The sequence below is a fragment of the Camarhynchus parvulus genome, chromosome 10 (assembly GCF_901933205.1).
Source record: "Camarhynchus parvulus chromosome 10, STF_HiC, whole genome shotgun sequence".
In the NCBI taxonomy this organism is placed as follows: Eukaryota; Metazoa; Chordata; class Aves; order Passeriformes; family Thraupidae; genus Camarhynchus; species Camarhynchus parvulus.
Window position 1 is genome coordinate 11,296,033 of NC_044580.1, and position 17,039 is coordinate 11,313,071.

General features: G+C 35.9%; 1 protein-coding gene across 3 annotated transcripts in view; it reads left to right on the plus strand.

The window, feature by feature from the left end:
- EFL1 (elongation factor like GTPase 1) overlaps window positions 1-17,039 on the plus strand; it is a 62,168-nt gene that overhangs the window by 10,110 nt on the left and 35,019 nt on the right. For all 3 annotated transcript variants that reach the window (XM_030955028.1, XM_030955030.1, XM_030955029.1), the window contains exons 13-15: window positions 7,930-8,081; window positions 8,793-8,971; window positions 9,637-9,772. In XM_030955028.1, coding sequence (XP_030810888.1) covers window positions 7,930-8,081; window positions 8,793-8,971; window positions 9,637-9,772 — 467 coding nt within the window. The remainder of the gene's footprint in view (window positions 1-7,929; window positions 8,082-8,792; window positions 8,972-9,636; window positions 9,773-17,039) is intronic.

Here is a 17,039-nt window from a genome sequence, read left to right on the forward strand (position 1 = left end):
TTTTCTGTAGGCAACTTCTATGTTAACTGGCCATTTTATGGTTTTGGGGGGATTGTCACTGTACAGCAAAGTAATATAGAAAATGATAATTTTCCTGCTAAATTAGACTGTGTTTAATCTTTGTGTGAAAAACAGTTCTCCTACTGTAGTAATATTTAAAAGCTTTGCTACTACCTTAGCTTTTTCTTGCCCTTGCTAGATTTATTTCAGTTTTTTTCTCACTGAGGTTATCTACAATGAGTGTTCCAGCAGAAATCTTCTTGCACTGTTAGCACTCGGGGGAAGAAGCTCTGTGTGCATGGGCTGAGCAGACACTAGATGGTGCAGTTTTGCTTCGAGTGCTCTCCTGAAGTGTCAGGAGCTCTCTCTCAGGTGTGGCACAGCAGCGCCATTCCTGCTTTGTCTCCTTTCCTGGGCATGGGCTACAGTTATCAGAGGCAACTGCACTGAGGCCATCACTTTTTGGCTGTTCTGTCACTGATAATGACCTGATTTTTTATTTGTTGGGAGAATCAAGAGTCTTTGAGGTGATGAGTATGTGACGTAGGGGCAAAGATGGCTTTTACATATGCCAGATAGGAAAGTAACTACAATACTGAAAATTTCTTTCTCCCTGTTTATTCAGCGCACTGAAAATTTCAATGTGTTGCTCTGTAGTTTGTGTGAAAAGTATCTCTTGCTGGCCTTTGTATTAAATAATTCAATTACTTATTAATTAGCTAATATTAAAATGAAATCACATGTGTGTTTTTCTTGGAGAGAATGCCATTATTAGTACTGTGGGATTTTTGCTGGTTAGGTAATGTCTGAGATGTGTTTTGAAGTGACAGTTTGCTTCCATTAACTGAAAAACAGCAATAGAGCTAAACGTGTATTTCTCCATACTTGATTTATTAAGACTCTACAGGTAAGCAGTTCTTGAAGAAATTGGAAAAGGAGGTTAGTCCTAATGAAGGAAAGCACTCTGAAGAATTCAAGTATTTTAAAAACACAACATTGTGTACCTGTGGTTCTTGAGCATATTTTTAATTGTATTGGTCATTGTGTGCTATTTACAGTGAAGATTTACAATCAGTGAAGATTGTGCTTAACAGAATTGAGTGATGGTTGAGTGCAGCATGTGAGATCCAGTATTTAAACTGGATTCCATTTAAACTGGCATTCCATGAGGGTGCTCCATAAGAATGTCTGAACATGCGGAGAAACAGAATATCTACACTACGTCTATTAGCAATTGTTTCACATTTTCCTACTGAAGAACATTAATCCATGTTGTGTGTTTCACCTACATGTTAATTTTGAGGAGCCATAACTGTGCTCTTGTGTATCTTGATGTTTGACTGCTGGACTCACCTAAGCTTATATACATCCCTTGGGAGCAGGGAAGGACTGATTTTAAGCATGTTAAAGCATGTAAAAAATCTAAGAGTTTTCTTCAGATTTTTTTTTTGAAGACTTGTCTTCTACTTCTACAGGGAGAAAATGTAGATCTATGCTAGTGTCTCTTTTCTCCTTTTGTGAGGCAGTATTGGGTAAGGTTATCTTTTGTAACTTTGTTGGAAGATTCAAACTGCCTTTTTCCTTTTTGATAGTTTGCCTTATTTCTGCCATCTGCTTGTAGTACTTATTAAGCATAAGTTGGGAAAAGCAAAAAGCTCTTCTAAGTCCAGGGTGTACAGTAAATGATAACAAAGGATAGATTTTTAATTAAAGCAACCTCCTTTGAGACTGCTGTTGGCAACTAATATCTCCTTGAAGGTCACTTTAAAATTAATAGATTCTATACTAAAGCTGGTATGATTTTGCTTTTACTGTTTAAATAGCAGAATACATGGTAAAATTGTTAGTTGTCAAGTTAAAGCAGGTTGTCGGCTTATGTTTATCTTTCCTTGGAAAGATTTGTAAATTCACTTTTTGTATGGTACCACTGTCATTAATTTTTACCAGGTTTTGTAAAGAAATGAGAGTTGCAAATGTTTTGTCTTCCAGTTTCTTCTGTCTGATCTTCTGAAATTATTTGCTAATTCCCACTAAGTCAGGCAAAAATATAAATTGTTGGTTGGGCAGAGAGGATGAACAGATTAGGACCCCTCCTCCACTTGCTTCATGTAATGGTTATTTGATGATGCCCATGGTTATTTATTCTAAAGTCTTGCTGAGTGCAATATAAGGTGTTCATTCAGCATATCCTGTTTCTCTCTCTGTTTTCTACTGGTGTGTGACTTTGAACCCCAGTCTAAGACAGAATGCTTGAGTGTAGGTGTAGGAATAAAAGCCAAGCTTGGCCTTTAGATACAGGGTATATAAATATACCAGTTAGCTTTTCTTGAGATTCAGAGTTCTGTCTTCATATAACCCAGTGTAAAAGAGAAATATTTAATAGTTAATTGAATTGCTTTTGACTAATTGCTAGGGGTATTTAATGTAAAATGTTAGGAAAATATAAACTGAATATCATATGTTTGTTATGATGAAATCATCCACTTAGTAAAGCTTTATGTGTAAATCTTGCAGTGATATAATGCCACGTGAGCAATAGGAAGCAAACCTTTTATGTTACCTCAAGTCCATCTTATAATCCTGAATAATGTAAATAAATAAAGTGTACTGAAGAAATTCGATTTCTACTTTCCAGTGGTAATAAAGAAAACTCTATTGAACAGATAAGCTAGTGCACTAAAATTATATTTCATTACTGCCTGGGAGGTATAAAACCTATAATACCTCTATTGTTTTCCTCCAGATAATATGAAAGGTGGTTCTTTCTCCTCAGTCAGCTTGAAATCAGGACTGGTTTTTTTCTTAGGGGTCACTCTGAAAGACACTTCTCCATACAATTCTGCATGAAATTATAGTGATAGTTCTTTCTTTGTTTTGCGGTACAGCTTGTTAGCATCTCTTAAACAAACAGATTGTAGTGTGCTTCATTTGTATTCTTTCTAATGTTTTGTAAAAAGTGTATTGGGAAAAAAATCCTGTGATTTTTGCCAGATCTTCAGTTGAAATGACATTGATCAAAATGAGAACCAGTATAAAGCTCCAAGCTCTGTAAGAAATTACTATGTTCTTGCAAGTAAATTAATTTCTGTGTTTAAGGCAATATGCCTTGCAGCAGCTTCAGTGTGATCAGAACCCATCATCTTCTGTTTTCATTAGCAGTTTGTTCTGAATTGTAGTTTGTGCACTAGAAATGAATAGGACATGTATCATCTGAATGGGCTGCCAGATTTACAGGTTAGCATCTGAATTTGGCATCCAGTTGCATAACTAATAAATGCTTTTCAAAAATTAAAACTCCTGTTATGGTTATCATGAAATAGATTTCAGTAATAGTATACATTTGAATCTGGCTAAGACCTTGGCAACTGATCTAAGAAAGAAATACAGAGTAATGGTTGAAATTTGAATCTCTGGACATACTATAGTTTGTGTAATGGTGAGCTTAAGTGAGCAAAGCTTGTAGCATTGTGGGAGAGTTTTGCTTCAAGTTTCTTTTTTGCACATTCAGCATGTGAAATAAATCAGAGGTCGCTCTATCAGTCTGGAGTGTTTTTCCAGGCAGTGTGACAGCTTGGGATTGATACCTTATTTCATTACTTGTCTCAGAATGAATGATATCTGCTATATAATGTAATACAAACAGTTGAATAGTCGCTGTTGAAAGAGTCCTGTAAGTCTGTTGTATGAAATTTTGTGTAAGTTGTGATTTGGATAATTTTCAATTGTTCCTTTTGTGTTAACACATTTATTTCTACTGTGAATTCTGTACCAGTCTCATTGCAATAGAACTGATAGTAAATGATCTGAGTAGATGTACATTAGTTTGCGAATGGAAATTGATCCATAGACATTAAATAGTTTAATTCAGAAATTAATGAGCTTCTAAAGGATATGGGAGACCACTGGACATACACTGTGCTGAAATGTAGCAAACTGCGCTTGACCAAGCTGTCCTTAGGGATGCTGCTGACAGGATCCTTGGAGTGCCAGGTGAGCAGAGCAGCAGCCAATGATTTCACTAGAGCTTAATTCTGAAAAGCAGAGTCATGAATAGGATTCTCTATTAATTACATGGATTTAAAGATGTTATCAGAAGTTACTCCATCCACACCTTTTGAAGTCAAACATCTGTCCATGAGCTCATGCAGTTTAAACTGGAAAAAGCTGTATCGAGAGAAAGCATTCTCAGAGCTTGGAAACCATTGTTCATGGCATGAGAGATTATCACAGACATTTGTTGGCAGTACTATTAGTCTTTCAGAAAGCAGTTGATGTTTTGACTGTGGTGTTTCCTTTTTAAAATGGTCTGGAGGTTAAAAACATAAACATAACACTTCAATAATCAAAGACGAATTTATCTTGGGCAGTTTTGTTCTGATTATTCACTCTTTTTGAGTGAATTTTTCAAGTCTGTCTTTAATAATGTGAAAGAGTAGAAAAGCTGTCATGTTCAGAGGATTGATTACATAAGGAAGTTTAGTTGTCATTCAGTTTGAACTAAATGTGTTATCCTGGGGGAATGAGGGAATCAGAGAAGTCAGCAGGAGCTTGCTTACATTACCTGAAATCTAATGCCTTTAATCAGCAATCTATTCAATGTCAATGGCATGTATATGATACCCTTTCCCATATTATTATTTCCATAGCGTTTGTTTGCCACATGTTTGAGTTTCAGATGAGTTGGTAATGGTGTGGTCACCATTCTGTGCCAGCTCCATTTCATTACTTGGGCCAGGCTCCCGTGTCTGGGTGCTGTAGCATTTCTCTGGAGTCAGGGGATCTCTCTTTCTGCTACAGAATTTTTATTTTCTGATTTTTGTGTGACTGCATGTTGCCATTTTTCTTTCTGCCAATATTATGAGGCTGTTGTTCCTTTCTAATGGAGCAAAAAAGAGGAAGGGGGAAGAAGAAGAAGAACCAAGCTTTCTTTTGGTGTGGGCAGCTTTTGTTCAAAATTTACTTCTGATTTTACTTCTGATTGGTTTTGCCAACTGGAGAAGTTGAATAATTCAGGGTATAATTTGAAACTGGTTTTATTGCAGATCCAGTGTTTTATGTGCCTTAATCTTGTTCTGTGTTCTGCTTGATTGTGTTACAACTCTATATAAGGATTTATTTGACAACATCTTTTTGTCATTTCTAATGATAATACTGGGAGTGACTAATTTCACAGACATTGATGGTGACAGAAACCAGGATGGAAGTCTAGGTTGTACCTGCAGTAAAAGTTCCACCTACGCTCAATCTGCTTTTTTATCAGAATGAGAATATTATTGTGTGTTTATATGTATTGCAACTTAGACCAGTGCATTCAGAATCTTAAGGTACCTTTCATATTTGTGGTTAGGGCTATTTAACACCTAAATATACTGATATTGAAAAATACCATATAAAGTGGAAAAAAGCAAAGAAACTTTTTTCTTTTACGCTCAGGATTATTTACAAAAATAAAAGGTATTTTTGGACAATCAGATGTGTTGGAATGCATACATAGTCCCTGTATGTATACTATGCCATCATATGTAGACTGTGTTCATGTCACCCTTGGCAGTCTGATGTATACTTTCCCTATCAATCTATCTCCTCTAGAAATTTTTCTGACATTCCAAACCTTTAAATAACTTTGAACAGCTGCCTTCAGGGAAAAAAATAATAAAAAAGTTTTCTTCTCTACCATCTGCTTTGCATTTTGTATTGTTAAGCCTTGCTCTCTTCAGCAGTAAAATAAACAAGCCAAGCAGAAATACCACAGTATTTGAAATTTTAGAGATACATATTCTTAATTCTGTCATGACTGTTTCAGAGACAGTTTTTTCCTTAAAAAAAAAGAAAAACTAAGTTGCTAAGAAGTTTGAAGTGGTGATTTTCTTGCATTCTCCTTTTCTATAACATTCAATATGTCTATCCCAGATTCTGAGTTCTAAAAGTCTGTGCTTCAAATTCTGACATTTTATCCTGGGGGCCTCTCTTAGGTAATTTTTAGAGAGATTTTAAACTTCTATACAGTTTCCTTACTCTTTCAAATGGAACATTTGGGTTCAAGATAAGCATGATAACTGTTCCAAGTGATTTCTTCAAGTTCTATGAAGAATTTTGAAGAATTTTGATTAATGAAGTGTCTCATTTTTTAAATTGAGTCTCTTGCAGAAGGTGTTGCATGCAGAAAACCATCGTGATTACGATATAAATAAAAACCTTACTGGCAGTGAGTTGGTCTCAGCCATGTAATCTGTTCAAGACTTCCTGCCCCTAATTAATCCAGTTAAGAGCAGAGTAACTCTTTCTACTGACTGCACATAAAACCTTTGACCTGTGGTTAATAGAGTTTTTCCCTATTTCAAAGTATGCAATAGTTGATATAGCAAAGTGAGTCCATTTTTTTTTGTGGCTTTCTTTTAGTTGAGATCATATTTATATGGTTTTTCTGTAAACAAAAATTACTGCTGTAGTACTTCCTGTGGTTTTCTTCCTCTTATCATTCATTACTGCTGTTGCTGTTCAGGAAATCTTGACCTGTGTTTGTAAGTGTGGAGGCTGAAGAGGGGAAGTAACTTGTCCAAGGCTACTCACCAAGCTAAAACTACTAATAAGGCCCTTCTTGATTTAATGCTGTGTGCTTGATGCAGTTGACTGAAAAAATCCTAAACCATCTTAACTCTAAGGACTGTTGGTTTTGTCTCCATCATGTGAGCAAATGCAGGACAAGTGTAGATGAGGTTTTGCTGTGGGATTATGTTCACCTTCTGCAGCTGAAGTCATGGTCCAACACTTGGGATTAGTTTCTCCAGCTGTGTTGTAGAAATTCATTTTTTATGATAGAAAGACTTCTGTTCCTTCTCTGGAGTTAGACTTTCACTAAGAATGCTAATATAATATAAAAAAATACATTGATTTTTATTTTGGAAATTTATTAATGCTGGAAAGCAATATATATGTTCATTGCTTCCAGTGGGGAAAAAAAAAGATAAAACCAACATTGACAGCACTCTAGTTCCATTAAAAAAATTGTGTCTACATAACTTCATTATTTCTTCTGCTTTTAAGTTACAGCACTGAAGATTATTTTTTAATGTAGGCACATAACAGCACATTACTTGAGAAGCTGTTGATACTGAAATTAGTAAACAGAAGAGATTATTCATAGAAGTATCTGTAATGATTAGGTTCCCCTCGTTTACATGGGAAATTAATGGAAACAGAGTAATAACTGAAAAGAGAAGATGACTAGTGTCTGAGTTTATTTTCAGTTTTTAAAATCATCAAATAGAAGATAACATCATATAACATATTTTTATTTAGGACCAGATTTAAAAATCAAATGGACAGTTTTGGGCAATGCTGTTAGATTTCATACATGTGTAGTGAATATCATTTTGCTGTGTAAAATGCTTGCATTGACAAACAAGTCTCTTTATATTACCTTACGTAAGAGTGTTGATAATATTCTTTATCTTTTATTATTTATTGCTCTAAATCATACTTGGAAGCAGTTTGCTTTAAGGCAGGGTGTACCAGTGAGTAGTAGATGGATGCATCAGCCTATTAAAAATTATTTTTTGTTGTTGTTGTCTGTTTTAAATCCTTTGCCTTAATGGGCTTATTCACTTTATGAAAGGGAGCTTTAACAAGCAGAGACTCTTCCCTGCATTTGAGCACGTGCTGTAAAGATTGCCTTAAAGTAATAAAGATAACACGAGTAATTAAAAATGGCAGTATTTGATCTCTGTATTTGGAAGAAAAATAAAAGTCTAAATATGGTAGAGGAAGAGTTTGCTAATTTTAGCTGACTTGAAATTATTGTATTGGGGGACAAAAGGCATTCTGCATGAGTTTTTACTTATGTCAAATATAGTATTCTAATTACTGTTATTGAATTTATTTTAAAATAAATAACATTACCAAATACTCATGTTTTAAAATACAATGTAGGCCATTAACTCAAGAAGAAATTGCTCATCGGCGAGAACTTGCCAAACGAAGGCATGCAGAAAAGCTGGCAGCAAGTCAAGGGAAGGAGCTGTCAGAAAAAACCCCAAGTGAAAATTCACCTGAAGTAACTGGGAACACTGGTGATACAAAAGGTGTGTGGTACTGAATACCTGATTTTCTAGGAAAATGTTTAATAGTGTTGCCAAGGGGCATCTTACAAATCTACATTGTGAATCATCCAGTCTAAAGTGCAATACGTAGAGCTGAACCAAGAGTGAGGAGGGATTTGTAAGAAAGCTGACAGGTCATAAATGATGAAATAGTGCCATAGATTGATGTTCCTTAGCCTGAGAATGTGCTTGATCTCAGTACTTTGAGTCATTGAAGGGAGACGATGCTTCAAAGAGATGCTCTGCTAAAAACTGAGTCACTTTCCGCACCAAAATTGGTACAAAAGCAGGGTGTGAACAGCAGGACTGGATTATGGGTAACAGCTCTGGGGGTTGGTATTTTCTCCCAAGTAACAAGTGGTAGGACAAGAGGAAATGTCCTCCGGTTGTGCCAGAGAAGGTTTAGAGGAGAAATTTCTTGACCAGAAGTGTAAAGCATTAGAAGGGGCTGCCCAGGGAAGTCATTGAGTCACTATCCCTGGGGATATTTTAAGCATGTTACACTGAAGAACATGGGTTTGTGGTGGACTTGGCAGTGCTGGCTTGGACTTCAGGATGTTAAAGGTCTGTTTTAATGGGAACAGTTCTGTGATTGGCCACATGTGACAATATAGTATGTAATTTATTTTTTTTTCTCCAGATGATGAGGCAGAAAGTGTTTTTATGCTTAATATATTTTTTCTGACTGGTTAGGTGAAGAGCAACAGCTCCCTGGTGAAGGAGACAGTGTGACCTCAAAGGCAGTGAAACAGGAAGCAGACAACAAGGAGTATTTTATTGCTTTTGCCAGAGTGTTCAGTGGCGTCGTGAAAAGAGGGCAAAAGGTCTTTGTTTTAGGACCAAAGTATGATCCTGCTGAGTCTTTGCATAAGGTAAGAGCTGACTGTGAACTGTTACAATAACTTGGGATTGTTTTGAAAAACTGATGACTTAACTTCTTACCCATGTCTCACTCAAAAAAAAAAAAAGTTCCCGTTAATAATTCCAAAAAGGCTCAAAGTAATTTAGGTAGTTGTGCTAATAGCTGATTATGTCTGTAAACTCAGTATAAACCATAACATTTCCAAAATAGTTTTAAATACAGTGTTGTATTAGCTAACCATAAATCCAGTATGTGTTTAGTTTATTTTTACAAAAAATGTGGAAGAAAAAGCAATTTTTTAGAGAAGAGAGCGTCCACAATACTGTTGGGAAAAACTGGTCTTAAATATTTTGAGATTCTAATCAAAGAAGTTCATTACTTTTGAATTTACTTCAAAACATTTGTTTTTTCAGTGATAATGAAAAATGAGGTAGTAGTAGTACACACCTAAAATTTGTCAAAGAAAGCATTAATTTTTATCTTCTTGGTAACACTCACGTGTTTGCCTCAAGTCTGGATTTTTGGGACTGTATGTTGGTTTCTAACACTTGAGGTTTGAGATGAAAATGCTTTGGATTGTATTTTTAAGCTTTGGAATGCGAGGAGGTTTTGTGGAAGAACTTTTTATCAGAGCTAAGTGATGAATGTCCAAATGCTGGTTTTGTGTCTATGTAGCTGTCATCCCAGTGCTCTGCCACTGATGGTCTGCCAGCAATCCCTCACATGACGTGCTGCACTTTGGAGAACCTCTACTTACTTATGGGAAGAGAGCTTGAAGATCTTGAGGAAGTGCCTGCAGGAAATGTTCTGGGTAAGAATTAGGATTTAATTTCCTAGAGCCTGAATCCTTATGCCGTCCAAAATACACTGAAGTTGGTTTAATATGATTAATAAATATGAAACCTTAAATCCATGGATATTTCTAAGCATGTTGTATGTGCAAAAAAAGGGAAGGCAGTCTAATTAAATTGGGATTTCTGTACACTTTGAATAGGAGAAAAGTACAGATTACATTAGCCTGTTATCTTCAGGCTGGATGATTGCCAGGTAAGCATTGCTGCCAGGAATTGCCAAAGGCAGTAGTAAATTTCCATATTTCATAGATTGCAAGGATTATTTATAATATTTTCCCAACAGTGGAAATTCTTTAATGTGACTTTACTAGTGATGTGGATGAATGTAGTTTTATTTATGGGTCTGCTTGAACCCTGGTGCTAAAAATTACTTCTTTTATGGGTGTGGCAATTTTTTCACTTTCTCTATGGACAAAGTTGTAAAAGTCAACCTAATCGTTGAGTTATGCTCTTTTGTGCCAGATTCTGAGCTGCTTTGCTCTAGAATGAGTATTGCCTGATTTTTAGAAATTTATTTTGTATATATACAATAAATGAAAAATAGGTGTACTCTGTAAGGGTTGAAATATTTTAATTTAGGCAGCTAACTGTGCTTCGTCTCTTTTATCATGGGTCTAGCATTCAGAAAATAAGCTGGTAAATTACTTTTATTTGGAAGCTTAATATTTTAAAATTCAGAATTATACCTTACGGTAGTGTGATTCTAGTTGACCATTTGCAGTATGAAAACAGTGAGTGAGTGTGGCTGAGTGTGTGAGTGTGAAAAAATATGTTAAATATATTGTCTGTTTACTTCAAAAAGTGATTAGAATTTGGGAAAAAATAGGGAAACCCATCCCAAAACACTTTGCAATAAAGTTAAAAGGATGTGGTCTTTGTGCATAGCAAACAGTAAATACTCTTGGAGCTGCCTCCAGCAGAGAAAAAATGCATTGTGAGGATCTTGTTATATCTTTGGTGCTAAGAGTTGGACCAAATTTAAGAAAAGTTTTTGTAACCATCAGATTCTACCAGAATTTATTGGTAGTCCAATGCTGAAGGCTGCTCTTCAGCGAGGTCTCACTTTTTGATAAAGAAAAGCAGTTTACTTGAGTAGTAAGAGTTCTCTATGGTCATATTTAGTGGAATTCATTAGAATTTTAAGATCAGAATTCGCCGACAATCTTAGCCAGACTATGTTTGGTATTTCTTCTTTTATCATCACATCACTGTTAAGTGATCACACAAAGCAAGTTTTCCTTTTTACCTGAAGCATATAACTCAAGTCTATATGTTGGGTTTTTAAACCTAATGTAGTTTTAAAGATTTTTTTTAGACTAAAAATCCTAAATGCCTTTCCTTTATTTCTCCCATTTCCCTGTAAAGTTGCACTGTTAATTTACATAAATTCAGTAAGCTGTTTAATGATTTGATGATGATTTATCACACTCAGAAGAATATGCAATGCATTTATATGAAAGGAGTGTATAATAATGGTGATGCAAGACTTTTATTATTCCAGTTAGCAACAGTGATTTCTGTTTGTAAGGGCATTTGTCTAGCAGCTTTAGTGCACACAGCAGTGATTTCTCTCCAGCCATATAAGGAAATTGCTTGTGGATTATCCAGTAAATTAAGGAAGCTTTTCTGAGAGCTCTGTGGTTTCACTCTGTATAATTAAGTTATTGCCATAAGGAATACACAGTTAATCATGACTGCCTATTTCCACTTTAAGCTTCATGATACAGATTTTTTCAGATTTTTTTCATAAGGGTTTGGGGGTTTTTGCCATTATTTATTTGTTGTTTCTTACAAGGGAGGATCTGCTTGGTTCTAGTAAGTGGCCTTTTCATCCTTTATACTGGCTTATGGAAAGGTTTAGTGATCAAAGACAAAGCTTGATACAGAGGTCATTTTAATGAAGATGGGAAGATGTAATCCCTTATTCCTTCTGCTCAGTTAAAAAGAGAGTAATATTAACATTTCCTTAAAATTCTACTCTCCTTTTAATTGATGAAAATCTGAGATTGCCAAACACCCCAAGCAGAAAGGGCAATGAAGCACAGTGTGTTTGTCTTAAAGACACTAACACTGGTCTTTGTTTCCATAATATCATCTGTGCAAATAGCAAGCCATTCTAACTGTCCCGTGCTCCTTAAAGGCTTGTCCTTCTTTCCTACAGCAAAAATAGAGGAAGGAGCTTGATGTAGACAATCATCTGGCTATCCAGAGGTTTTAGCTTCTTTAGTTCAGTGAGTGTTTTAGTGGCTTCAGTTCTTGCTGGGACACTTCCCTTGGGAATATCAGTGGCACTGGAAGTTCCTGCTCCGTGGAGACATCTCCAGAGGGGGTGTGTTAGACAGGAGGTGAGCCCTGGCTGTAGCCTGAAATCCGCTGCTCTCTAATTTGATTATCATAGCTGTCCTTGCTAGTGCTTGGCTTCTCTTCTGAAAAGGAAAATTAGAAATGGTTAGTTAGAATACAGTAATCGATTTAGTTTGGATGTTGTATGTGAAACCTTCTGTTTGCTAAGTAGTGTTAGGTATTGTTTAACAAGCTATAGAGACTGATAATGCAGGTAAACAAATAGAAGAATTAATGCTACCACAAACAATTTTTTCTTCTTCATTTTTTTATTAATGAAAGTTGTGGGAAAGCAGCACTTATTAGGTCTTTCCATTAAGGAAATTTACCACGAGGCAAAACAATAACTTAAATTGAAACAGTGTTGAAAACTCCACAAAGGAGATTATTATATGCAAGTTTTAAATAATTTCAATTATGTTTCTATGTTAAGAATATTTGATATTTGTCTAAATTAAAACTCTGTCTCACACCAGTAAGTGTCTTGAACTATTAAGAAGTCTGAATTACAGGGAATGCAAGAATATGGGATGGTTGATTTGCTTGTTCCCATGTAAGAATCTCTTCCCTTTATGTATATAAATACATTTATTTATTTATTTGTTTACTTTATTTGCTTGAACCACTCAAAGAAAAAGTACAATTACAGGAAAAGCATCACGTTGCAACAATTGTTGTGAAATTCTTGTGGTTGAAGACTATAAAAAGAACTGAGTGATCCCCAAAGTGACAAAGGAATAATCATGAGGCAGTATGTGAGGAAAAAGTAATTTGGGCTCATAAGTAAAGATTTAACAAGTGCATGCCCTCCAGATGCACAGAATAATAGCTTCTTTTTTTCTCCCTCCCTTCTTTAAAATTTTTCCTGTTTCCATCCTATAATTGAAAACAAAATACCTTTTTTGTTCTCTGCAAAAAAAGGATTGTTGGAGGTAGTGTAAAGAAGTATTTAAAAAAAAGGGAAAAGAAACAGTCGTTTTTTTTGTGATCATATCATGCACAGATGAAGGGCTTAGGATTCTTATACTGGATATTGATTAACATTTCCGGGAAAGGTAAACAAGTGCTGATATAAAAAACAATACGCATTTGAAAACACTGGTTTAGATACTTGTGTAAATGAATGTGGGATTTTTTTAAATTGGCTCAGTCTCATGTTTTTCCTGAATGAATCATTGAAGAATCATTCAGTGATACATTTTTGTTAATTGGAGTAGTGTTTATCTCCAGGCACGTTGTGCATGCACACACACAAGTTCAGAATGACATGCATCTGAAATTATTGATCTGTGTGCTGCTTTTTATCCACAAGTACCCTAACAATGGACTTGTGTTTGCCAGTATACAAAACCTAGATTTTTCTTAGAGCTGCCTATACAACTATTGAAGTGATTTTTGTGTCTTGTTGAATACTGTTAAAAGCAGAGCTTTTCCCTTGCCACTACATTTGTGTAGGGCTCATAGGAGGCTAGATGATTTCCTGAATGTTTTCAAATGCAGTCAGCTATGTGAATATCAAGAGTTCTACCAAATTAGGAGCATTTTGTTTTTTAACTTGCCAAATGACATTGTTAAAAGCAGCAATCTGGAAGTCCCTCCTGCTGCCAGCTCACTGTCAAGACTTCCTACATGACACACTGTTGTGTACCTTGGTGTTTCCATTTCTAAAATGCTCGTTTTCCCATACAGTGTTCTTTCATGTTTTAATTATTTATAAAGCACTCACAGGATTCTTGACATGGGAACAATGTGGTGCAGGAAATGTGGGTGATGATGGATTCGTTCCTCTGGATTTTTTGGTACCTTTCTGAAGATAGGTGCCACAGAACTGCAGTAGCATGAAGAGCTGGTGTGAAGGAGTACAGCTAACCTCATTACAAGGTGTCTAACAAGCATTTTATTCCTTTAGGACTTCATTGAACAATTTAGGAGCTTTTAATAAGCAGCCTCTGTTAAGAGCAAAGAGCAGCTGCGAGCAGCAATGCCATTTTAAAGGCCCAGAATGGCTTTCTAGGCCTGGTGCCAGCTAGCAGGCATTGCCACCTTCTGTGAGAGCACTAGGAACAGGCCTGCTGTTCTCCAGCCTTGTATTTCTGTGCAAACATTTGGTGGGCTAATTTCACTCTCTGAATCAGTAATGTGATTATTTTAAAAAAATTAAATAAATAAAATCGGCAGCTTGAAGTGATTCCAGCTGCAGGGGCTGTCTGAGCCCAGCCTGCTGTGGTGGGTGAACACAGGAGGGCAGTCTTCCTCCAGAATATTACTGAACTTAGCCCAAAATACTGAATGAAACAAAGAAGACTCAAACCTTTGTCTTCCGTTTTGGAATACTTACAATTTTTATCTCTAACTGCCATCTTATAATGTCTATAAAATAGCCTTCTAAGGCAAAAAATAGCATTTTTAGCATGTTTTTAGTAATCCAGCTCTGTTGAGGAAAAGGTATATAATTTAATAGATTTTGTTGTTGAAAGACATTTGATCTCCATGGACTGTTGCATTTACCTGACACCATAGTATTTATATTATTTTCCTACCCAGTTAGTGTTTTATTAATAGTTAAATTGTTGAAAAAACTGAATATGTTCATGTTGTTTCTTTGAGCTAAAGACATAATAGTTAATCTGTTGCTTGGCCTCTTTCAGAGCTGGAAACTGAAACCATTTTCTTTAACTCTGTTTTTGCTGTAGTGAGTTTAGTCCCTTTGCACTTCCTGCTCTTTGCTTTTCTAACAAGGCAGGCTGAGAAATTTGTATTGCTTAGAGGGCAACATAACATGACATAGTGCACAGCTAATGAACTAGCACCAAATGAAATTAGAAGTGTATTTTGCTGATCATCTGCTGAGATTCCTTTGCCCTGTTTGCCTTACCATTTCATGTGGTTTACTTTGGGGGCTTTGACTTGACAAATTTTATTGCAAATGTAATAAGGGATTCATTACCTTGTTTTCAAATCAGTATCAAGATATCACTTGAGAGGAAAAAAATATGGCATGTCTTAGGTCAGAGTTATAGCACTGACATATGTCTTTATTAACTCAGCTAAATTTTTTTTTGAAGCATACTTTGAATGGTTAATAGTTTCCTTATAAAGCCCTTTTTGTGTAGTGGTTTTTTGGTGGGTCTTTTTGGTTGGGTTTTTTTTTGAGAATTTAAATTGCTTTTTGAGTATTTTTTCTGTTTTTCTGACTGAAGCTTATTAAGACTATAAAAGGAAATCATAAGTGTAGTAATCCTGTCTGAGGAGAAACACTTCTAAATTCTCTAGTGCTTCTGGAATGTTCTCTGCTCTAATTTTCAGGAGTTGATTATGAGATCTTTGTTTTTAGTCTTGCCACTAAAATACAAGGCGTTTTTAAATTATAGCTTGAAATTTGAACTGTATAAGACTATTTAAGCTAAAGTCATAATACATTCATCTATAACAATGCCTGTAAATTTGCTCTTGACCCCTGCTGGATTATAATGTCAGAAAATGCAAATGATTAAGCTTTTGAGGAAGGGGGAGAATGCAATGAAACATTCTATGTCAGTTTTATAGCAACTTTTAATTTTTATAATCTGTAAAAACGGAGCTTTTGTGTGAATGGAAATTAGATTTCTATATAATTTCTCAAATATGAGGCAAGCACTCCTGATTCTTTGGGGTTTGTATGCAGACAGCTACTTGCTGCTGCTTGAGGTTTCCCAAATAATACCAGAAGGGAAACTGCCCAGACTTGTCAGTGTTGGTTGTTGCTGCTTGTGTGCCTGTGGGCAGCAGTGGGGCTAACAAGAATTGAGACAATTTCATAGCCCTGCTGCTTGGAGGAGCTCAGAGCACAGCAGCAGGCGCATGCAGCTCCTTAATATAAACATCTAGAAATAGAGTGGGCACAGGCTCTGAGGTGCAGGTACTTGTCTGTTTATCACCCCAGAGTTTATTGCAAAAATAAATGATTCTTGGTCATGAGACTTAATCAAATTTGTCCAGTGCTTGTTATCACACTGCTATTCATTGTTCAAAATTCAGGGCCAGTGGTAGAGGGGCTGACTCCTCCTGTGTCAGAGTGGACAATTGACCTCTGTAGTCACTGCCCCTGGGCAGGTGTTACTCAGCCTTTCAGTAGCTGACTGTGGCTTTAGGTCACAGGTACTACCTGGCTTATCTCCAAAATCTCCAAATCTTCTCTGAGTGCTTGGATGGGTGTAATTTTGCAAGTCTCTTTAAAATGGGAAGACAGGATTTCCCTCAGTATTTCACACCTTACTGTCTTTAAGTCAGCATCAGTGTACTATTTTCAGTCTCTTCCTCTGTGAAAGTGTGTGTAAAAGTAAAGGGAGAGCAGTTATCTACAGAAATATCCATATTTATTACTTGGCTAATGAACCTCTTTTCCAATACTGTATGAAGAGAAGAAGTTACAGTAGTTAATGTAAATAATCATCAATGTAAAGTGGTAAGAGAAATCTTAACGTGAAGTTTTGAGATTATTTGCTCAGCTAACATCTGCAATGTTGCATTTGGGATTTTTTTACAGCACAGTGAGCTACGTCAGTGATCATTTGTGGAAATGACCTCATGTTTTCATTTGAAGAGCCTGAATGCTATGCCCCTTAGTCTGCTTATAAAAATTGCTTGGAGCATGCTTTTTTCCTTTGGTGTGTTGTATATTTTTAAAGGCAGTATCCTCTTTAAAACTAGAATGTCAGCATTTTTTAGTAGGTGTCTGTAGTGTAGCTGTTTGCTCCCTCCTTTCCTCTGATGTGGTTCTAAGGGAAACCATCTAACTTGCCTTGATTGGTGGAAAATCTCTAAAGAGACTTTAGTATCCATTACTAAATGAGGAATTGTAATAGAGGAACCACAGTGACTTCAGTTTTGTTCTCAAAGTTA